The sequence below is a fragment of the Dromaius novaehollandiae genome, chromosome 3 (genome assembly GCF_036370855.1).
Source record: "Dromaius novaehollandiae isolate bDroNov1 chromosome 3, bDroNov1.hap1, whole genome shotgun sequence".
Taxonomy (NCBI): Eukaryota; Metazoa; Chordata; class Aves; order Casuariiformes; family Dromaiidae; genus Dromaius; species Dromaius novaehollandiae.
The window spans coordinates 827,511-851,080 of NC_088100.1; the positions used below are offsets into that span (position 1 = coordinate 827,511).

Below are 23,570 nucleotides of genomic sequence, written 5' to 3' on the forward strand. Positions count from 1 at the left end.
AGCTGGTGGCCTTAGGTAGGGTAGAGAAAGCAAAGAAGAGACAACGGTTACTTACCGACCAAAACTGGGGGCCTTTTGGAGGGCTGGATCTCCCAGGAGATGTCTAGGCACCTCGCGTGCACAAGACCGGAGTCGTCCACAGGCTCGCCAGGACCCCGGTCGAGCCCTGGAGCCCCGAGCTCCCCAGCATGGTCATCGCAGCGCCCAGGGCCGCTGGCCACCGCCTTCGCTACTCCCGAGGTGCCCACGTGAGCTGTGGGCTTTGGAAAGGAGTCATGGAGAGCATGTCATGGGATTCACGCTGACTTCGACAACCGCCGTTACAGCAGGATAAGCGTTGGCTTCCTTTTCCTGAGCATGGGTCAGTGTGAATCCCCCTATACTGGACCGACAAAAAGCAAACTGGACTTAAGCCTTTAGTAAAATGCACAAGATTTACTGGATCTGAGAGAAATCTGAGTAAATAGAATCCGCTCTAGACAGGCAGGAGAAGCATCAGCCGCTACATGAGTTTGACACCAAAAGGACGGCTCGCCCCAACTTTGCCTGAGACCTACACGAGCGTCTCACGCTTAGCAAAAAGCAGCAGGTTGCCCCATTCTGCAGCCACTGCCTTACAGCTGCTGGAGGCATGTTTTGAAAAGCAAGCTCCTCATGTCCTGGTGAAGCTCGTTTGATCTTGGGAAGGAGTGGCTCACTAGCTAATTAATAACACGTGGACACGGAGTATGACGCACTATGAGAGCCTCTCTGATGTGATGCTGTGGTCTTTCAATGAGCTGCAAATAGCCACAAAGAGGAAGGGAAATAATCTGGAAGACTCGGTCCCGTCACTGTGAAACAGCAAGGCCCAAGGAACATCCAAAATAACTCCCTTCCTCCCATTACGGACTGTGTGGCCAGATGGGAAGCTGACCGGTTGATTATTTGGCTGATCAGACTATGCACCATGCGCACGCCGATGTACGACGGTGCAGTCCCATGCACACAACATATCCTGATCGTGGAGGTCAAATGTAGGTGTTGTGCAGGAAATTTGTTACCGACTGAGATCAAAATCCCTAGGGATTTGGTCCCCTATGACGACAGTATGATCTGTTTTGTATTTTCCAGGAGCCTACACAGGAGAGTAAGAACAGGGCATACTCTGGGGGTATCACATTCGAGCTGGAGCACGGTAAGAAGAAAGCAAACACTACCAACAGGAACCTGAGACAGAACACGCTTTTGTTGCATCTTCTTGCATCAGGCACAGGAAAAAAAATCCCTCTTTTCCTTTTTTTTTTAATTAAAAAACACTGGAAATGAAAACCACAATTAGCTCCCATCTACAGCAAAAAGCATGTGCTGTTTGGGAACAGGTTCATGTAAGAAGCCTCACTTCAGTGAGGATCGTGAGATGCGCTGTATGGCACAAAACTGGATAGGGGAAACTTGGGCAATGGCTTCTGCCCCTTGTGTCTGAGGCCAGGGGGAGAGCAGGGAAGCATCTTCAATTCCCTCATTCCCAGGTGCAGGAGCAGCACGCACTGCTGTGGATGACACGGACTGGTGACCTCCACTGTAGCTTGTGTTTTCTCCTGTGGGTAGAACAGCCGTTGTCGAAGATGCTTAGGAAGGGAGCTGAGATGTAGGACAGGCAACGCACAGTGTGTGACACAGCGCACACCGTGTAAGAGCCTTTTAAGAAGTGCGGAGAATGACCAGTCCCCCTGATAACCCCAAGTCCTTAAAAATCTAACCTGGAGCCTGTTCTTTCTGAGGGAATCCCAATGTTTGCACCATGATGCCCTATTCATAATTACATGTGTGTCCTTGATCCCAGAAATGCCTCTTGCTTCCTGATCCAGTTGCCTTAATAGTTTAAAATCCCCATTATCATCTAAGAGTTTCAGTAGGGAAAGAATCACTCTGCTCCAGTTTAAGTAAAAGCTGCACTTGGCTGCTGGGGTCTGGCAGTTTGCAGAGGTGAGATGCAGAAGAGCTTGGGCCTCTGCAGTCACTAACCTTTAGACGTATTCTTGGCAAACAGATATCCCCGCGGCAACGACACAACCGCGTAGCTAGGATGGGAATGGGCAAAAGGTGCACAAATCCTGACAGAAGGGCTTAGCTCCATTTTTCCAACTACTTTCATGTCGATGGCTTGAAGGTTGGATGGTGCAGCAGCGTGGCTGAACCGAGCAGTCTCTCACTTGCAGCCTAGCTAATGCTCACTGTGCCAGCAATCACCGAAACAGCAAACCTCTTAAGAGGTTTTGCTGATAATGACCAGGGCTACTATCAGAGTCCCTAAAACTGTCATGAATTCTTCCAATAATCGTCAGTCACCTGCTTCTTTTTAGGTCTAAAGTAGTAAAAAGCTGGGAAAGACATTCTAGGCAATCAAGGCCTGCTACTCTGGTCAAGGAAGATGATGCTAAGAGGCATGAATCTCTTAACGTCACAGACAACATATCATCTGCTATCATTCTTGATTGTGAAAGTAAGGCTTTGGATCTGAAACCCATGCTGAAGGGTCTTCCATCAGGCAGCAGGTTTGTCCTTGACATCAGCAATGGCTTTATGTGGGGCTTGTGAAACTGCTTGTAACAGCTGTGCCTGGTCTGTAGCTGCGTGCAGACACTGGCCTCTACGTACGCGTGTTTAGGTAAAGTCATTTGGTACTGGAGATATATGTGCCTGCATGCTGCTACAGCCCATGATGCTCACTGAAAGCAAAGCCAGGTCTTTATCCGGCTTCAGATCTTCCTTCATGCACTCATGCCTAGCATGTTGGGGCACAGAACGATGGACATCATAAATCTGCCTGGCATAGGGAATTCTCCTTAGCAGCAGTGGCACGTGTTGTATCCATCTCGCAGTACAACCAGTACAACACAAACCAGAAGATTTGGGGATCACAGGTTTCCCGTCTTCTATGTTGAGGAAAAGGAATGTATAAATGAACGTCTAAACGTATAGGCTGGACTGGAGTGAATCCAGTTTTCAGCATCCAGTTTAGACAGGTCAAAGACAATTACTACGGTTATACATCAATGGATGAAAAAGACTGCAGAAATCTCTGAGAGAAATAACTGGAGCTAAGAATTTGTAATTCCTTCTCACCAATATGCCACCAACAGACAGAGGCCTTAGGGACCGTGGCCCCCATGCCCCCTATGACTACGATGAGACAGAGAGCATACTTGACATCTGGATGCAAAGCACCATTCAGCAGAGTCCCACTTTTGTGTGCATTCGTGCAAAAAAGCATTCATAATGGTGCAACCCAGCTAACGAGATTTACATCTCCTGGAATTCTGTATTTTATTGAATCTGATGACCTTGGTAATGTTGTCAGAAACACAGGATTAAACTCTATGATCGGAAGAACTGAGGCTGCTAGAAGCAAACATGCAATGTTTTCACATCGGTTCAGATGAATGGGGTTTGACTTTACCAAGGATGCATATAGCTTTTCTCTTCAGTCCTAGGAGGCTACTGGAAGTCAGATCTTTCTTAAAGCAAACATCACAGCCCACCTCCCCTTGGTGCATTTATTTCACCAAAGAATTCTTGTCTGTATCCATAAAAGTTCAGAGAAAAGAAAATTATTTTTCACATTAGCAAAGTTTTTACTAAACTACAGAAGCTAAAATACTGAGATTTTCTAGTTCTCTGCCGTTTCAATTCTATGTAGATTTAAGTACAACATCTGCTTTATACTTGCAAAACCGTATGGATATTTACAGTAGTCAGACTAAATCACAGATAGAATACAAGCATTTCTTTCTAGACCCAATTTGCATTACATGATGATTTTAGTAATTAGAACAACTTTCATTTCGCTTTGACAAATAAAACTCCCAAGAGGTTTCAGTTTGAAAGCATCATGAAAGGCCAAAGCTACAGCTGGAACAGATATTTCGTACAATCAGACTGCTGAGTAAGAGTAAGACTATTTTGATCTAGCATTAAGATAGATTGATTCCAGGTAAGTTTTTTCATTTTTGTAGTACAGTGATTTTTTTTGATAGTTATGCCGTAAACATGTGTTGTCACAGTGCTGTAGCCATCACTACATCACGTAAAAGAGGAAACTATCTCTATAATGACTAAGGTAACATCTGAAGTAAGCCAATAGTGAACCTCATCATTTCCAAGCTTCCCAGCTGTTTGACCGGCGATGCTTTTCTAAGATAACTGAATCAACACCAATGCGACAGCAACGAGGTGGACGGCGAAATGCAAATCCTTTCTAGAGATGTTGCGCGCTCCTCAAAACCAGGCTTACCAGCATGCAACGCATTGACGTACGCTGTCAAACCAGACTTCAGCGGCACAACCACTACTTTGAGATGGGGCACTGTGTTGACAGTTATGGGGCTGTGCCTTCTCGCCTCTCTTTAGTTTGTTCGAAGTCAGAGTGCAAAAGTGTATTTGTGGGCTGGGGAAATAGAGAACAAATTGGAGGGAGGCCAATAACCCCAAAGCAACTACCAACTTCAAAAAGATAATTTACAACACAGTTAGTCAAAAAGTGATTTATGCTCAAAGGGATTATTTTGTTGTATCAGGCCATACCTAAAGTCTTGTGCTGCGCATAACATGCTTTAACAAGATGTTTCAGGACTCCCTTTGAAAAAGACAACCCTTATAAAGAAACGAGGTGGAAAAAGGGATAGCTCCTTGCAAAAGAAAGGGCCAAAACGGAGCAATAAAGTCTGTGTAACAGATGATGAAATACGCCCCAAATTGCTGCCATCTGTTAGCAACCTTTGCCCAGTGAAATGAATTTCATGTGAGGTCAAGAAATCCCAAACTGCTATTTCCTGATTACTATTAATAAAGGCCAGGTGCCATATAAACCAGTGCTGGATCCAGATGTCCTTCATGTGGCTCTGCTTACCCTTCCATGCTCGGCTAACGATAGAAAGGAAAGTATTACAATGCACACACAGAAATGCATTTAATATTGATTGCTCCGGAATTACTGGGCAGTAAAAGCATTATATACCTTCCACTCTACTGAATGTCTACAGCTAAGCTATGTGACTAACACTGCTGTAAGGTGTGGAACAGTCCTTAAGGATGAAGTTACAGTACGTGCAGCTGCAGCATGGGCTTCTTCCCTATTTTTCACGACTGCGCACAGGAAGCAATACTTTCTACAAGTGACAGCAAAGATTTAGGCAACAGTTCTCATTTGAATTTAATCAATGATGTCCTGCTGGATAGTCTTGAATGTCTACCTAAGAATCAGTTTTCCCTGTCTCTGAAATGGGCGCACTCAAATTTATCTAGCATAGAAAGACGTGAAACTGTATGCTGACGTAGTTTAGTTAAGATTAAAACGCTATAGAAAAGCTAAGCATATCCACTATTTATGGCACTGAGCAGCTGTATTCAGGTGCCAATCCAGTGCTACAGCACAGCAGAAGGAATTGGTAATTCCAGAGAATAAACATATGCTAGGTCATATCCTAAAGGAGGAATATGCATGCGTCGTTTGCACTGCTCCTAAGCTTACTTTGATACTAGATCAGGTCTTTGACTACAAAATGAAGCAAAACTTGCTTTAGAGCGTTCGGCACGGCTATGAAATTCAAGAGGGAAGCATAAACTATTTCACATGCTGGACTCTACATGGAAAATCATTAAACAGTTACAATTTATGCTCGAAGAAAATATCTGGAAATAAATTATTCCAGAATTCTGTCTTCTAGCTTTCAACTTAGCCAAAATCATCACTAGCATCACGTTTCTTAGGGACTAAATAAACATCAAGTAGAATTAGATCTTGCCAAAGCAAGCGCAAACCCTTCCAGTACATCGCTCCAGTCACCTTAACGATATCTCCACAATAGAAACACAAAATCTATCAGCTCATGCATGTCAACCCAAAAACGTGGCAACGTTAACAAACGCTTTGGCGGAAACATGCATGTGGCATGAAAAATACCACTAACCCGCCGGAATGAATGTGCAGGGACATGCGACAAGGCCTGAAGCACCCATGTTGTAGGAGGGCATCTTCTGCAAAACAACCACTCTGGCCTCACGTACGAGATCCTCAATAGCTATATACAAAATATTCCTACAGGATAAGCCCAGAATGGAATTTTTGATTCTGTCGGATCACTACTTCTGTAGACATTGCTTATCATCAGAACACAACATAACCTTCCTTCTGATTTACTATCACACAAACAATTCTTTCCTCTCGCTGCTCCACATGAGCATTCAGCTGACCACGGCTCTGGTGATACACCTCGCCTGATCCACCGGTGCTGCCCACATCTTTTCTGCCAAGCGGCCTAAATGATTGCCGTAAGAGGATCAAACTAAGGAACTGCATTTAACCTCTTTTAGTTTGGATTTTGTATTTCTTGCAGAGTTGATGCAAGGTCGCTGAAGGTGTAGTTACAACATCTGCTGGCATCACGTTTTTTTCTAGGAAGGCTGTTTTTAACTAGGACAATTTCAGTACCCTGATTTATAGCATGGACCCTCAAACAACTGCATCAACATAATCGCAGGAGCAGTGAATACTGGCACAAGAAAAGAAACATGTCAAGCTGGCGTTGCTGTCAAAGGCAGCTTATTGCAAAGCTGAACCCTCAGTCCAAAACTTTGTTTTATCCAACTGTATCAGATAGCCCAATAAAACAGTATGGCCTCTCCCTACAAACCTGACCTCCTTAACAAAATACTAAGCTTAAAATTAAAATGTTGGCTTTGTTGCAAGAAAATCTGAGTATTAAAAATATCACTAAACTGCTAAGAAGGAAAATTTCTCATATACAAGACTTCTAGAATAAAGACATTTTTAGTATACCCCAGACGGACAGTTTGAGCTCAGACACTTCATAAATACTGTTCTTACTGCGCAGCCTTTAGAGGCCTCACCATTATCTGGACTGTGGGTCATTCATGTCACGGCTGCACAGATCTGGGGGTGTTTATCAGCTCAAGCATCTTCACCCCTACATCCAAGGTACGTTTAGGCTTGAAGACACTAAGCTCTCACATGCAGAGTACTGCTTTGGCACGATGTGGTGACCCTGTTAGCAAACGCTGGTGGATGCACTCTAACTCAGAGGGGCTGGGTGCTGCGCTGAGCTCCCAGACGTGGTGGGAGCAGGGTGTGAAGGCTCCTGCGGTTCCACAGAGCCCGGCTGAGGTCCAGCTAGGTGCACGAGCTGCAGCAGGTCAGACCCAAGCTGACTCCATGCAAACGCACTGTTTCTGCAACAGTTCTCCTGATCTCCACGTTTCTTCGCTGGGGCGCATCGTGATGCCTGAGCTAAAAGGCCCTCCGAGACCCTCAGCTTCCTGGGGAGCGCAGCAATGCTCCCCTAGATCAGCTGCAGTAAGCCTGGGGCAGCAGGACGGGCACTGACACGCTACGAAGGAGGCTGGAAAGTGCTGAGATGTGGGGCTGTCTCTGCACCACCTCCGCTTTGTAAGATTTGGGTTCTTCCAGTGCGTGGGGCATCCTAAGGCTCACTGCAGAAGTAATGGAGAATTGGCTGTATTTAACCCTCCTAAGAAACCTAGAAAACAAGTGGTGCATTATAATCAGCTTTCACATGCTTTCAAACATACAAACACCCTCCAAAGCCGTCCCTCTCACACAGCACAGAGGGCTGGCTGGTGGGACCAGGTGGCCCTACACCTTCTGCACCGACCTCAGGAGCTTTTAGGTGGGAACTCAAAGCCACGTGTCAATCACGGCCGCAGTCATTCTACCTTAATGAAATGCTTCTCGACACTTTTTGTTCCACTACCCAGCTTGCAGGATGAACAGGGAAATGTGCTACAATTTCTGAGAGTCTGCAACATGCATTTTTAAAGCACGCTCCCGTAGCATGGTGGCTCCTGCTGCCGCTACGTGCTTCAAAGTTATTAATATCAAAACGAGACATAGGAAGTAGGGAGAAAATACTTTAAATACAGAAATAACCCTTATGACTCTTGGAATCCTCTGATTACGTGACAGACGACAAGCCCTTGACTTTCCTTCTAACTGCCCCTGAGAAATCTATAGTAATTATTGTATCCTAATGCACACAAGTGCATTCTAGTGTAAAAGCTGTAATATTACTTCATTTCGAATCCTCTTTTCACAAATAATGTGTACTAAAATAAACAAGCAAGCAAGCAAGCAAGCAAAAACCTCCAGAAGATAAAAATGAGAATTTTCACGCTGGGCAGCCTCTTGACAGAGAATCTGTTTAGAAAATAAAAACAACCTCTTCAGCTGGTTTTGAAGCACATTAGAATGAGCAAGCATATTTTTCCCCAAGTCAAAAGCAACTGTAGCCACAATGTTTTTGTACTGAGCTTTGTTAAAAGTGGTAGCAGCTTAAAAGAACTTGGCATACACGTATTTCTCAGTGAAGGCAAGACTTGGGAAAACATAAAAACTGAACAAACTCCTGCCTGTTTTAAACTCTGCAATCCAAACTGTGATGAAGTAGAGGAATGCGATTTGGGAAAGACATGAATGGAATGGGCACTCTGCATAAACGGTTCTACGTTTTGGCTACTACCTCTTAATAGGACAACAGGAACATATAAAAAAAATTTCACACTTCTGCCCGACAATTTTCTCAGCTGCTATTTATGAAAATACCTCAGGTTACTACAATTCACTAAATTTATATAAGTGCTCTCTACTATTTTAATTTGCCTTGTGCATTTGATAGCACTTAGCCAGTCACCCATGCCGTGCTCTCCAGGATGGACAGAGTGATGATTTCCACTCTGGACCCAAAGCAAAAGACAATCAAGTCCCCAGCCAAGTGTCAGGAGAGGATCCTGTGTCTCGTCCTTGCTCCTTTCAAGCAGGGAACCATGCACAGCAGCCGTATGGTGAGCTACCAGACCCAACCAGGAGCTCGGTGGCAGCACTGCATTTATTCAGGAAGGCTCTGACGGACTTTGGCAGCGCTTGGCCTTGACCAGGCATCCACTGGACACACAGCGTTAGAAAGGAGAGCAGCAACCCACTTCCATCTGCTCCTGCCTGAGCCTTGCTCAATCCTCTTACCTCTGCCCTCCAGGCTTGACACAGAGGGCAAAATACAGCAGGAGAGGGCTGAGTGAGGCCACATCGACTTGTTAATGCAATACAGGGAGTGGAATTGTATCTTCTTCCTCTTCAGACAGAAACCAGCCTTCTGTAGACGTGAGCTCCCGCCCTAGGTCTACGTTTCAGCGCACTCATCCCAGCCGGTATAGGAAGCACCTCTGCATTATTCAGCGACTTGTCTCTTACCTGACATCCAGCCGCCACAGGGCAGTGTGATCCATCAGAAAGAACAGATTTCCAGGAAAGTAATCCTCACGCATATCCACGGCTATTCCCTGCCAAGCCTTCCTTCTTGTGTCAGAGAAAGTCATCTGCTAGGGACAGTGCCACCAACTCATGAGCAGGGTGAGATCATCTGCACTACTGATACCTTAGGTCAGCACGGACCCAGCCTTCCTTCCTGAGATGTCTACTGAACGTCCTTAGGTAGGAAGGTCTGGTTCCCTACACAACTTTCAATCTTTAACATCTAAATTGCTCTTTCATGAGCCTTTCTAGCTTTGATATCCTTCAGGAGGCCCATGGAAGTGGTTACTAGTTTAGAGGCACAAACTCAAAGTGTACTCTGTGGCTATTTCTGTCTCTACTAGGGAACTGAACCATGCCCAGGAGTGTGTCTGGCACTGGAACAAGATAATTTTCACGATCAAGCTGTTAGAATACCCCTGGCATGATTTTCACACGTTTCAGCTAGTGCATTCCCAAAAAATTCCCAGGCACATTGCAGTGACCATTCCCAATAGGTAGACTACCACCAGGTGTTGGAGACTAAGAAAATTTACGAGCATAAAGGCAGGCATTTCCATGCCAGTTGGCCTCTGTGTCAGAGAATTTTTCCATGTGCATTTACTAGCACAGACATAGCCCGAATGTCTCAGGAACTGTTACGGTTCTTTTCAGTTTAACCAGAGAAGTCATTTAAAGCTGCCACCGTGGTGGGTAACCAGATCTGGTCCTTCCCCTAAATCTATCTTGAGCAGGCAGTTTTGTCTTCTTAACTATATATCTGACAGACATGATCCATCAATACTGACAGTTTGCTAATCTTTCACAGAGGCCAAAGGCATAAACTGCAAGTGAACGAGGCCATGCAGTAGAAGAAAGCAGCTGATTTGCAGTATTGAGGCATTAGGAGGAATTCCTGATATTTTTGTTAAAATATAGCAGCATGTGATGGTGGGACTCGCTCATTATGGGGTCGGTGTTCCACTTTGGAGAGGAGAACAGGACCTTTGGCTGATGCAAAAAAGGACACGGAGCTGAAGAGCACTCTCGGATTTGGATATCAGTATGATAAGATTTCCTCAGCTGGTACAGGATTCTCCAGTAGCTCCCAATTCCAACATGGGTTGAAATCCCCCACTCCAAGATTTCTACATCTTCTCTGGGAATGATGCAGGTATCATTTTAACTTGCTGTTTGGGATCAGTTTTGCTATAGCAGTAGGTTAAGAAGGTTCAGCTCAGTGAAGGTTGAGTGCATTGAAAGTGAGGTGAAAAAGTACTGCTGTCCGTACACTTTCCACGCTGACTGAAGGTTGTCATCTATTTCTTCTGAAACTTCTGAATGAAGTGGGGAAAAGTGGGACTCTTAACTCACTCTCATTTGAGTTGAGGAGCAACCCTACTAAGATTTCCATGACTTCATGAAGATTATTTGGTGATAGTGTGCCCACCTTTTTGGTTTGGTACAATAACCTCAAAATCCACGAGCCTCATTTGCTCCATTACGACATACGGTTCCTGCCATCTTGCAAAAGGAAACAATTTCAGTTCCAATGTTTAAATATTCCCATGTGAGCTTCTTTGCCATGAAGCCCTTTCTGTGCTTGTTTGGCACTAGAGCAGTCCTCTTGTGTGAGAGTAGGAATGCTTGACCTTCTGCGGGGTTTCTTGTATGTATTGTACTACACGCCAAAGACATGATACATGTGATGTATATCTTTGTGAATTCTTTTAGCATTCTTTTGAATACTGAATAGTAGAGCTGCAAATGCGGCTCATTTGACTATAAAACAAAGAGATTTTAATATTTAACAGATTATTTAAGCTTCTCACCAGCTGTGACATAAAAATAGTCCTGTTGTAAATTAGGATCTACACTGGCAAAAATCTTTGTTAGCTTGGACACAATAATCTTAGTAGTAGTAGGGAATAGTGTGTGGACTGTGACTACCTTCTAGCATAACACCACATCAATGAAAAAATATCTAGCTTTTCCTCAACGGTGCGATGAGGATTGGCCCAACCTATGCAGGGCAGTCCTGCAAAGGGAGAGAGAATACAGAAGCTTTTAAAATCTTTATGGAAAATCAGCTGTGAACATGGGGCACAAAAGTTAATGGACATTCCTGTAAATACCGGGATCAGAAACAACGGATCTCTCCTGATACAAACTGCTTAGAACCTGCCATGATTTTCTGACCAAAACTGGCCAAAGGCCGTGATAGCTTCTAGGCCTTTTAAGGACTTTTTTTTTATCTGGAGTTTGGTCTCTCGGATGTCACTAAGCCCAGCTAGTCTTGCTAGAGATGGAAGTATCTGTAGATGCCTGGTGGTACTGTCAGCAGCTGAGTAACTCCTTACTAGCTCACCAGCAGAAGCTAAGATCTCCACTCAATGCTTAGGCATGCAATCTCTCTTTCTGGCTGCAAATACATGAATAAACTGCCCCACTAGGCTAAATGTCTTGATCAGCTAGGTTGAATGCTTGATCATGATGACAGCTATGCAGTTCAAAACGGCCACGCTAACCTGGGCATGTTCAGCTCCTCAAATGCAGCTTGTGTTGTCTTGGTTAAATGCAAAATGAATGAGATGGCTTTTTTCCAGGAAGTCTTCTTTGCTGGCCAAGCAACTTGCTCGAATGTAGCCAAGAAAGCCTATCCTCTTTGGCCCAACTCTGTAAATCTTGCCAGTAGTATGGAGAAGGCAGGACCAGACTGCAGCTTCACTGCAGCTTCAGCAGTGAAGGGAAATCAGAAATTGCAAAAGTGGATGCTGATGCTACTGCTCTTGGTCTGCTGCCAGTCCTGAATCAGATATTGTCTTGTTGATCTTCCTGTTATTCACCTTAACCTTTCATGTAAATTCATGCTGCCATCACCTAATCAATCCACCATGTCAAGAGTTGAGAGGATCATGACTTTAGATCAGTAAGGCACCTCGGCCTTCTCTTCCATGGGAGCTACACAATGTTCCACATTTCCCTTCATACATGTTCCAGCTGTTTCTGGACTACATCTGGTTTGGAAGCACAAATCAGCAACAAGACCTGATGTGGGTGACTATTTGAATAACCCTGCAATTATTCTCCTTGCATAGCAGGACTTGGCTAGTCCTTGCCAGCTCTTGTCCTGAATGGGTCCTGCTACAGAGAGACAGAAGTCTGTAGGGCTTTGCAAGATACTAACTGGACAGGGCTCGTCTCTAACTTCTTTTTCCAAGTCTGATGTTTGTGGGCATGGGCTGGAGCTGTCGAGCACACTGTAGGCCCCCTCCTAACTACTGTAGGGTTTTTATACACTTACGTAGAGGGAAGATGTGACTCTACAACCACCAAAACTAGCAGAGGTTCGAAAAGACAGTGGGATGTTTGATAAGATTTTAAAGTGCTTAAGTTGGCTGTGTTTCTTTAACCTGAGCTATCACAGACATTCATCCCTTTATTCAAGTATTTCTGTTGTTGGAATAAATGGATGATGATGAAGTCCTACCAAGCCAGCGTATGGTCCAATGAGTTCTTCCGGAATTCAAATTGGAGATACACCATTACCTCCCTTCCAAAATAGCACAGATACCAATACACTGGGTGATGTGTAGGGTTGTGATCAACAGCATGAAGTCCAGATGGAGGTCAGTCACCAGCGGTGTGCCCTAGGGTTTGATACTGGGTCCAGTATTTAACTTCTTCATTAATGACCTGGATGATGGGACAGGGTATGCTTTCAGCAAGTTTGCAGATGATACAAAACAGTGAGGAGTGGTTGAAACACCAGCTTGTTGTGCTGCCATTCAGAGGGACCTCGACAGGCTGGAGAAATGGGTGGAGAGGAACCTCATGAAGTTCAGCAAAGGGAAGTGAAAAGTCCTGCACCTGGGAAGGAACAACCCCATGCACCAGGAACGGCTGACCTGCTGGAAAGCAGTGTGGCAGAAAAAGACTTGGGGGTTCTGGTGGACAAGTTGACCATGAGCTAGCAATGTGCTTTTGTGGCATAGAAGGCCAACAGCATCACGGGTTGCATTTGGAAAAGCACAGCTTGCCCCTCTACTCAGCACTGGTCAGGCCACTCCTGGAGGGCTGGGTCCAGTTCTGGGCTCCCCAGTAAAAGAAAGACCTAGAGCCACTGTAGCAAGTTCAGCAAAAGGCCATGAAGATGATTAAGGGACTGGAGCATCTGCCATACGAGGAGAGGCTGAAAAAGCTGGGACTGTTCAGCCAGGAGGAGAGAAGGCTTGGGGGGGGTCTTATCAATGTGTATAAATATCTGATGGGGGAGTAAAAAGAAGACAGAGTCAGACTCTTCTCAGTGGTATTCAGTGAAAGGACAAGAGGCAAAGGCACAAACTGAAATAAAGGAAATTCCATTTAAATGTACGAAAAAGCTTTTTTACTGTGAAGATGGTCAAGCATTGGAACAGACTGCCCAGGCAGCTTGTGGAGTCTCCATCCTTGGACATTATGTCCAGTTGGGTTGGTCAAAACCTGCCTGGACAAGGCCCCGAGCAGTCTGCTCTAGCTGATCCTGCTTTGAGCAGAGGGGTTGGACTAGATGATCTCCAGAAATGCTTTCCAGCCTCACCGATTCTGTGATTCTGTGTTTTCTCAGCCAAGTGGAACACCGTGCACTAAGACCTCTAGTTTCCTCAGGATGAACCTTTACGCTTTAGAGAAAAGCGATTTCAATCTATTTCAGTCCACGCAAATGAGAAAGGATGTAAAGTTTCAATTCCTACATATCAGTAGCGTGGCCTCCAGTTGGTCAAAATCTGCTGTCTTGAGTTTCATATCCTTTTTGGCTCATTCATCATTGATTCCAACAGAATGGGACTGGGCAGGGAAACAATGTGTTGACATTGTTTTAGCAAAAGTTGGCTCTCTTATCCTCTTGTAAACGTAAGTGTTCCACAGAGAGAGGGGAAGTAAAATTGGGCAAATTCGCCCTTTGTTCTTGTATTTACCTTTTTTCTATATCCATAATCAGGATGAACATGACAGCACAGGAAAAATAAGACAACATAATACTGCATTTCCATGCAGATGCTTATTCGTAGCGATTATACTGGGTAAGAGAATGACATGTCATATAGCATTCCACTTGCACAGTCTGAAGTGGCAGGACAGGGACTGTGGTGTCTTGATTGTTTTCCTTTCTCCAGGAAATCCCTTTAAGATCGCTGCCACATGCCGCAATCTGGTCCCCTCATTAAGCAAAGAATTTCTGCAAGGCACCTGAGCAAACCCAGGGATAAATCTGCACTGGCAGCATCAGCCAAAGTTGAGTTGGGATTCGACAGAAGATGCCCACTCACCACAATCTTCTCTTTAAATTGATGACAGAGTTTTAATAAAAGGTCTTCCACGAGTCACCGGAAGCCATTTCTAGCACATGTAGCACTGTGAAATGTTTTCAGCAACAGAAGGTGCCCAGAAATACATATTTCCTTACAAAAAACAAGTTACAAGAATTCTCAATTCATGTAAGGTATCTGCTAACCATGTAAAAAACCCAGCTTCAGGAAACACAGGACTAACCTTTGTTAACATTTCATCTACAAAGAAAACTGTAGCTGGAAATGCTGAAAATTTGTTCTGCTGGAGAAGAGACACTGAACATCTGGCTATTCCTGAGGAAAGTAGAAGGGCTCCCTCTGGAGTGGATTCCAAAATTAACACAAGATTCATATTTTCGTAGGTACGCAAAGAAAATGAAAATCAGTAACAAAGCAAACACATTCTTGTCTCTTGGTAGTTTACTCATTTCGTTTACAATGAGGGTATTGGGACTAATTCAAGGAGACTATATCAGGATTGAATGACATGAATCCATGCCTCGAGTATTAAGCCATGAATTAGTTTTCATGCGTGGACTTGTATGTGGCAGAGGCAAATTAAAGGTTACCTGAAGAGATGAGAAAGCTCTTATTAGCGTGTAAAATGCTGCAAAGAATCTCCAACAAAATATATTGCAAAGCAAGCTGAGAATTCACATTTTCAACCCTGGATGGTCATGCACAATTGTAAAAAACTAATGAATGCAGTCATTGGTTGTATACTCATGGCAATAAACTTAATTTGAAAGGGAGAGAAAAATAACTGTGAGGACATATGAAAAAACATGCTCTACTGGAAACTGATGAAGATTGCTTTCTATTTTACAAATGAGAAAGACCCCACACTCCCTACCCCAAATTCTGCTGCATGGTTTATTTGCATACAATCCAGTTAACAGGAAATTGTATATTCATGCAGAAAGAAAAAAGAGTTAGATCACCTACAAACTGAAGTCAACTTACTGCCTGCTTTTGCTCTTCTTCCTATAAACGTTGGCAAGAGAAAAAGGTGAAGAGAGAAACAGGATAGATTAATTATCGTATTAAAAAGAAACATACGTACACAAATTATACAACAGACCAAATGAAAGAACAGAACATGGCAAATTGTAGAAACATCTGTATACACAAAAGGAAACAAGGAAGTCAGACTTCACAGCTGCGGTGAGAAAGCAAAGGTGTAATTTGTTCCATCTCTCAAAAGAAGTTTCTTGTCTAAAATGAACATCAGTATTTGTGAAAGTTGAATACGTGGAACAGATTTCACAGTGATCTTCTCTTTCATGCAGGACTTTACTGGCTTTTCTTCCTACACTGGACTCAAAACCGAGTCTCTAGCTGTCTTCAAGATGATCATGTTTTCAGCCAAGAAATATTAGACTACTATCCTCGAAAGTCTGCAAATACCATTTGAAGTGTGCAACGAACGGATGCACGGCATGTGGTTTCGCATGTGCACAAATCTTCCATCGCAAAGAGGAAAAATGTCGTAACTCGAGAGGCGAAATACCTCCGTTTTGGTTACCGACTGAGCACGACCACCGGGCCTGCAGGGACCTCTGCGGATCACATTTCAAAAGGGCAAGTTAAGGAGTGGCAAACGATCAGCACTAGACGGAGGGGAGAGAAACGGGGAGACGAAAGCACTAAGGCCGTGCAGTAAGTAAAGATACACAGGGACAAAGCTCTGTTGCAAAGCAAAAGTGCAGCCTCTATCAGCATGGATCACCACTAATTCGGAAGACCGAGAAAGGTGAAAAATGGGTGAATTTATCCTCTTTTGAATGACAGAAATGCACATTATGGTCTCTGCTGGGCCAGCAGAATCACTCTCTAACTTCAGCTACAGAAGCATCACTGGCCACGGGCAAAATACGACACGGCCAGGAGTCCTTGCACCACCCGCAACAAGGGGACCACCACTGCGTGTGTTCCCTCCAGCAGTGGCCGACGGTTCACAGAACTAAAATTCAGGGAATAAAGTTCCTTCTGGCCTTAAAATCTGCGAACCCATTTATCCACCTTCCCTCATTTATTGCCTATCTGAGCAAGCTAACCAGAACCTGTCCCCTCATTTAGAGTAGTTTCTTCTCACTGACCACTATATTAAAAGATAAAGACATTTTCATAACTGTGCCCTAAGGGCACTACAGGCACATCTGGAAATCACTGCAGGGATTTACAGTACTACATAACCAGAGGTATTTCTGCTTTTTTTCCTCTCAAGGCTTGAGGTTCTTTCACATATATATTTAGGCACTGATGTAGCAGATGCAGGATATGGTTCCGCTGCGCCGTGAATCAGTATCAGCTGCGGGGGCCACCGTGGCCCTCCCCAAGCTCCCGCGCGCTCCCAGTTGCTCCTTCTACCAGCGCTGAGACTCACGGGACCAGATGGTGAGCCGGGTCGGGGAAATAATCTCGAATGATCTCAACTCCACAAAAAAAGTTGCTAGCTTGAAAAATGAGGCTTTAGCATTAGCTACAGATGTGAAGAAAATCTCAAGAGACACGCAGCTTTGCTAGAAGAACCGAACAGTTATTAGATAAATCAGCAAATCAGCTAGTGAGGAAATTCTCATTGAGGAAATGGAAAAACAGTGAAATGGGATATATCTGCTGAATATCCTCGTAGCTTAAAGAAACAACCCTGCAAGAAGGCAGGCAGTTGTCCCTGGTGAGTATATACTAGGAGAGTGCTTGCTGATGGCACTAAGTGATTACAGAGGACTTCAGAGGACTTTGAAACAGAGCTGAAGAAAAGGGAAGACCAAGCCAACACCCAGATGAGCAAAAGAAGATGAAAAATAGTAGAAAGAAGCCACTGACAACACGACTGACAGATCGTCACCAGGCCCCCTTTCAGCTCAGATGGACAGCCCGTATCTCCCGTGCAACGGGCCTGATCTGCTTGCTAAAAACGGCCAGGAGGACATGAGATGCTCAGGCAGCAGGGAGCGTGGAGAAGGCCATTGCAGCAGCCCTTCAGACCCAGCGGCTGCGGCATTGAAGGACATCGCGCCAGGGTCTGTTCTCTGGCATGCCCATGCTATTAGCATCTCTTAACACGCAGAACAGGATGGCCTTATCTGAACTGCCTAGGGGGAATGGGTCCTGGCCCCTGCTAACTGCTCAGTCGTGCTTGGAGATCATCTGGGACCATGCGAGTAGGCCTGGGCCAAAAGCACGTCGGGGACCACTCCAGCAGCCTGGCCGGACGGTGAGTGGGCGTCCATCCAAGTAACGCTCTCTTGCACTAACGAACGGACCAGGGCAGGCACAGCCGGGGATTCACAAGTGTGCTGAACGATGACAGCACTCAGTAAAGAGCTGGATGACCAAAACTTCTCCTTTGGGAAAAAAAGCCCAAGAAATCCCTACAACTGTATAACTGAAATCTCCTAACAAAAATGTTAAATCACTGATTATAACCCATTTAGGCAGAAGAATAAGTGAAAGATGTGGAATGACACTCTATGCAAAAAAATCCCTTCTGGCTGTAAATTGGGTCAGTGCAGGTAGATCAATGTGCTGGCAGATAACCACCAGAGCAGGACACTGCTCGGGGGTCTGGGTACCTCTGCACCAGCACCCAAATCGGTCCAGGGCCCTTCCCCGGCTAAGGCTGATCAGCACAGCGTGGGGGTTCGCCTCTTACAGCTTCTGGCTTGGGCTCAATAAAACAAGATGCTAACGAGCCTGCGTCAAGCTCTGAACGGTCGCCGGGAGCTGCTCCAGTGTGGCTGGCTCAGGGAAAACCGTGACATGGGACATGCTGTTGATCAAGCGGCATGAGCGCCGGTGGGCCCGTGCTCCGGCCAGCGCCCTCCCACTGCCTAGTCTACTGGCAGAGAAGCAGCCTTACAAACTACTGAAATAATCCACAAGACAACGATTTTCTAAGAAAAAGATGCTGCAACCAGTCTGTGGAAACTCTCTTTTGGACTTCTTTACGATGCAGATAGATAAGCTGATTGATGACTATGGTCCTGACATGACTACATTTAATACAGTCAAGAAGAGGATGGTATCAACGATCATAAATGCTTTATGCTATAAAATGAGTAATTCTTCAGGATTTAGAGAAGTTATAAGTGAAAAGGCAGCAAAAAATTGGAATTAAAATACATGAACAAAGATGTGGAGGAAGGTCTTTAGAAATAATTGTTAGCTACATCATCAGAGAACAGTAGAGTTTGGGTAAAAACTCCCAACGTTTTGAACAGGGTTCATCTGTACCCATTGAAAAGACAGGCACCTAACACCATCTAATCATCTCGGCTCCCTCTACACTTGGTGAAAAAAGAAGAGATGAACCTCCTGGGAACAACCATGTCCTTCCAAAGACAGGCTTTCCTCTCTCTTGTTTACAGATGGAGCCAACGTACCAAACTTTCAGGCGACCAAAGCTAGGTAGGGTGAACCTAGCTCCAAATGGTAAAACAAAGGTAGCATTTAAAATGTAAGAAACAGTGTACAAAAACATGGAAAAATACAAATGCTTAATAGTATTATAAACAAAAACTTCTGAAGTGCACAAAATGATGAGAGAAGCTAAAAACTTCAGGGAAAAATTGCCTAGCAGGGCTAGAGCCACCCAGCAGAGTTTAAAATGAATACAAGTATCGGAAACAGAAGAAAGTCCTGAGCTGGTGTGTATTGTTTCTTGATAGTGATGGTAAAATTCTTAAAATGGAAACACGAGTTAATATTTCTGTTCTGTGTTTGAATAATAGGACGATGACGTATTTTTCTCTTGTAGTTTCCATTCGCAGTGAAGCAGTGAAGTACTTTCCACTAATAATGAAAAAGTTACTAAAGAGTATCTACTAGAAATACTATTTTTAGATCAGTAGGTCTGGGCAGCTCGTAGCCCAGAATCTTAAAATAATTACATGAAGAGGCACCTGGTTCAGTTAAGGTAATTTAAATAAAGTTTGTAATAGATCCTGGAACACCAAGGAAATTCTGATAGACTGGGATGTGCTGTCTTGCACCGATATTCAAAAAGGGAGGTAACACAACACAAATAAGTATAAATATCTTGCCCTGTCATTAATTTATTCAAAGTAACAGAAATACTGATACAAGATACAACTGATATGGAATATAAGTAGCATTATGGCTTCATGGAAAACAGGCCAAATAAATCTGATTTTGTTATTTGAATATATTACACGTTCGTTTGACTTTTAAAGGAACTGCACAGTTGTAATAATTTTCCTATGACACAATTTACTCACGGTGTTCTCATTAAACAGCTAGCACTATACAGAATCAGTAAAGCACATATTACATAGAATAAGAATTGGATAACTGACAGCATTCAAAAAGCAGTCATTGGTGCAGAAATGCACAAAAAGGAGAACAGTGATCAAGAGTAATGAAACTACTGTAACTCTCTGTATAGTGTTGCTAAGACTTAGAGAAGAATTCAGTTTCCTTTTTCACAATTTAAAAATATTATTAAAAATCTGGAGAAGGTGAAGAAATCAACCATAGAAATGACTGAAGTACAATACTGTGAGAAACTCAGAGAGCTCCGCCTGTTTCATTGACTTAAAAAGGAAGACTGAAAAGTGAGATGAGTAAGGAAAAAAAACAGGGGTATTGATGTACTCTGATTTAATGGAGAGGAAACCACATGCACCAAAACCAGTGGGTGCAAGCTGAATCTAAATACATTAAAATTGAAAACGAGGCATAAATTTTTAACTGTGTAAGCAAATTTGCATGGGCAGTGGATTTTCCATTTCTGGTATCTTCAGTTCAAGACCAGATGTCTTTCTAGAAGATGCTTTAACACAAGAGAAGCTTTCAGGCTCCACACAGAACTAACGAGGGGAAAATCAAAGAGCTACATTACAGAGCAGGTCAAACCAAATGGTTACAACAGTCATTGGATCATATGATAATCCAGGGTGGAAGGGACCTCAGAAGGTCTCTGGTCCAACCTCCTGCTCAAAGCAGGGTCAACTTCATCTCACATCAGGGTGCTCAGAGCTTTATCCAGGCTGGTCGTGGAAACCTCCAAAGACGGAGACAGCACAACCTCTCCGGGCCCCTGCTCCACTGTTTGACTCTCTCCATGGGGAAAAAGTTTCTCCTTATATCCAGTCCTATTTGCCCTTAAAAATTTTAAATGATTTGGGCAACTGGGGGAGTCAATGAAAACATACGAGATTCACAAATGAAAAGACTAATTAGAGGCAGCTTCTAAACTAACCAAAAATCTCCAAAAATCTCCAAAAATCTCAAGCAAGAGCTTGTTACCATGTTAATACAGATACCAAAACTGAGTCTGCCATAAAGAGGCTCCTGGAATGTGGGCAGCAAAAAAGTTTTGAATGCTAAGAGTGTGGTCACCTGAACCACACAGAATCGCATTCTTTCTGATACATCTTTTCATATTAAAATTTTTTTTTTTAATTTGCTTTTCAGTTTTGGGTGCCCATCTGCAGAGGTATTGCACTTTGACTTTCAAATGTTTAGGGTCCACAGAATTCAAGCCGAATTTTTGACTGATTGTCTTCAGCATTTTTAGAAAACAGACATCAACAGGCTGAGCAGTAAAAAATTACAATGTACAGAATCACTGGCAAAAAAAAATATCCCACAAACATTAATTCTAAGTATGTGCTCATCTGCACAGGGTAATTAGTTAAAACAGCTGCCTTCAAATGATATTCTGTTATAGCTTCTTGCGTACACATTTTTATTCCAGATTGCAAATCTAATCCGAAGAGTGACTGCACTTTAAATATATACACTACGTGAATTCATCATCAGTTTCAAGTGCAGACAAGCTCTAAATTTGTCTGGAAATATCAATATGTGCCTATAACTCTTCTACAAAACCTTGTGGTCCTATCGGTGTAATTGCTGGGCTCTCTCCCCCACGTCTTCGTTGCCTATTATATCCTTGTTGCGTCCTGTCTTAGAGGAAAACTCTTTGAGTAAGGACAACGTTTTCCCATTCATTTTATAGAATGAGGCTCTTATCCAACTTAAAGAATGGAAAGAATAAATGCATGACATCAGTTCAGACTAATGTCTGCGAGATCAACTCTGAAAAAAATAATGGATCCTCATCAGAAATCCAGACAATAACATGCGCTACACATCAGAGCCAAAACCCTACTTCTCTATAGGAAAACGAACAGACTCTACAGATGTCCAAGGATTAGCGTCGCACTACCTGGCGACACGCGCTGCCGTGCCATGGGGAGTCGGAGCCCGTAATGCGGGAACTAGAGCTTCCACTTGGAAGAACTTGGAGAACTGAACTGTCACACAGAGGAGCAGATGCGCTCTTTCCTCACTGCAATATCCCGATGATTACCAAATCTAAGTTTCTCTCTAAAGCTTTCCAAATCTTACGGGTCCTCAATAATTTTAACCAAAGAAGCAGCACATGAGCCTGAAGACCCATTAACCATCTGGACCAACATGCAGAGCCAGTAGAGAAATGACTACTGCAAACTCCTTCCATTGCTTACGGAGTATTGATAATGATAAGGCAGCAAAGTAAGAATCTCAGAACAACAGCAGCGAATGCCAGACCTGTGGAAGAGAAGGCTGTACTGCATTTCTGAAATAAAATGGCTTACTTTGAGCAGTTTCATCAGCCCTTCAAGCTGCACCATCAGTTCTCTTCTGCTCTCCTGAAGTGCAGACATCCTCTGTTCTAGTTCATCCTTTCTCTGCCTGTTCAAGTTACATGAAATAAAGTGTCAGAAAATAAATTTCAGGTATTTCAAAACCACTTCAGGAAATTCGCCGATATAGCTGCATCTCTCATCGCTCCCCCCTGCCTCCAATTTTAAAAAAATAGAGCAAACTACAGTACGATCACCATGAACCCCACATCTGACAATCAGGCTTTTCATTTAAAATCCAGAAATCTGAAGTCAGAGCCTTCGTAGTAGGAAGCACTTTTTTAAAGCACTGCATGTTGAGAAGAAAGCCAGCTTCTTTTTGAGAGCACCCTTAATAATGTCAGACCCAGGCATCCTGCAGAGTAGTCATACAAGTAAGAATGAACTATGGGAGAAAAAAAAGAAGAAAAGAGGCGTAAAGGCTGCACGTATTTGTAAAGGAAAGGCACTGGGCTATCACCCATCTTAACAGAGACTCTGCAGAGCTATTTCTATCTAATAATGTGACGTATAATCTTTGAAATATTTGCTGTTCCAGAGCCCATGTTCATTCTAACAAAATTAATAATAGGACGTAATAAGTGATCTTCACTTTCCTGGACATAATAAAAAGAACACTGTTTTTCTACAGATGCCAGAATGAATGCCTATGGGTGAGAGATTTAAGAAAATATGACTGTATGGTTCTATTTTATACTTAAAAAAATAAAGAAGTAGCTAATATAAGGAAAAATTCAGAGATGAACTGTACACATGCCAAAAGTTCAGTATCTTATAAGACCTAAGAAACGATGGACCCCACAAATCAGAGTCATAGGTAATAATAACTATAAAAAAATAGAAAGGGTTATTTATTCATTTACAGTTATTTTTGTGGCTATAATAATGTCTAACTCTAAAGTTAAAGGCATAATAAATTGTAGACTGAACTTTTAAATTTCTTAGTTTACATCTTTGTTTTATGTCATATACTACGGATAAACCATTCTGGGATAAATCATTCTTGTTCTAGATACACCTACTGGGCAGCAGAACCTGAACAAGAAACAGGCTATTTACTTAGACTGAATAAATCTGTTGAGGATGGTTTGCTTTTATTATGGTAACTGTGAATGTGGCATACAATAAGCACTCACCCCAGCTAGAAAACCGGCAAGACCGTGTATGTGACTGAATTAACTTCTTTCTATACTGGCACTTAAAAGTATTAGTTATTCTAAGTATTCATCCAATAACTTTTTGTATTTTGAAAAATGTGGTTATTGAATGCCCAAACAT

At 43.4% G+C, this 23,570-nt stretch overlaps 2 protein-coding genes across 10 annotated transcripts in view; one reads left to right on the forward strand and one right to left on the reverse strand.

Annotated features, from left to right (window-relative positions):
- The window catches only part of HADHB (hydroxyacyl-CoA dehydrogenase trifunctional multienzyme complex subunit beta), a 644,785-nt gene that overhangs the window by 186,591 nt on the left and 434,624 nt on the right, over positions 1-23,570 (forward strand). The gene's annotated exons all lie outside the window — the stretch shown is intronic.
- DTNB (dystrobrevin beta) overlaps positions 1-23,570 on the reverse strand; it is a 211,304-nt gene that overhangs the window by 40,452 nt on the left and 147,282 nt on the right. For 4 of the 9 annotated variants that reach the window (XM_064508184.1, XM_064508183.1, XM_064508181.1 and 1 more), the window contains 2 exons: positions 22,245-22,341; positions 15,598-15,618 (listed from right to left, as the gene is read on the reverse strand). In XM_064508184.1, the coding sequence (XP_064364254.1) occupies positions 15,598-15,618; positions 22,245-22,341 (118 nt within the window). Of the gene's footprint in view, positions 1-15,054; positions 15,204-15,597; positions 15,619-22,244; positions 22,342-23,570 lie in introns of those variants that run through there. The other 5 variants (XR_010388137.1, XR_010388136.1, XM_026111253.2 and 2 more) reach the window with 2 other exon arrangements.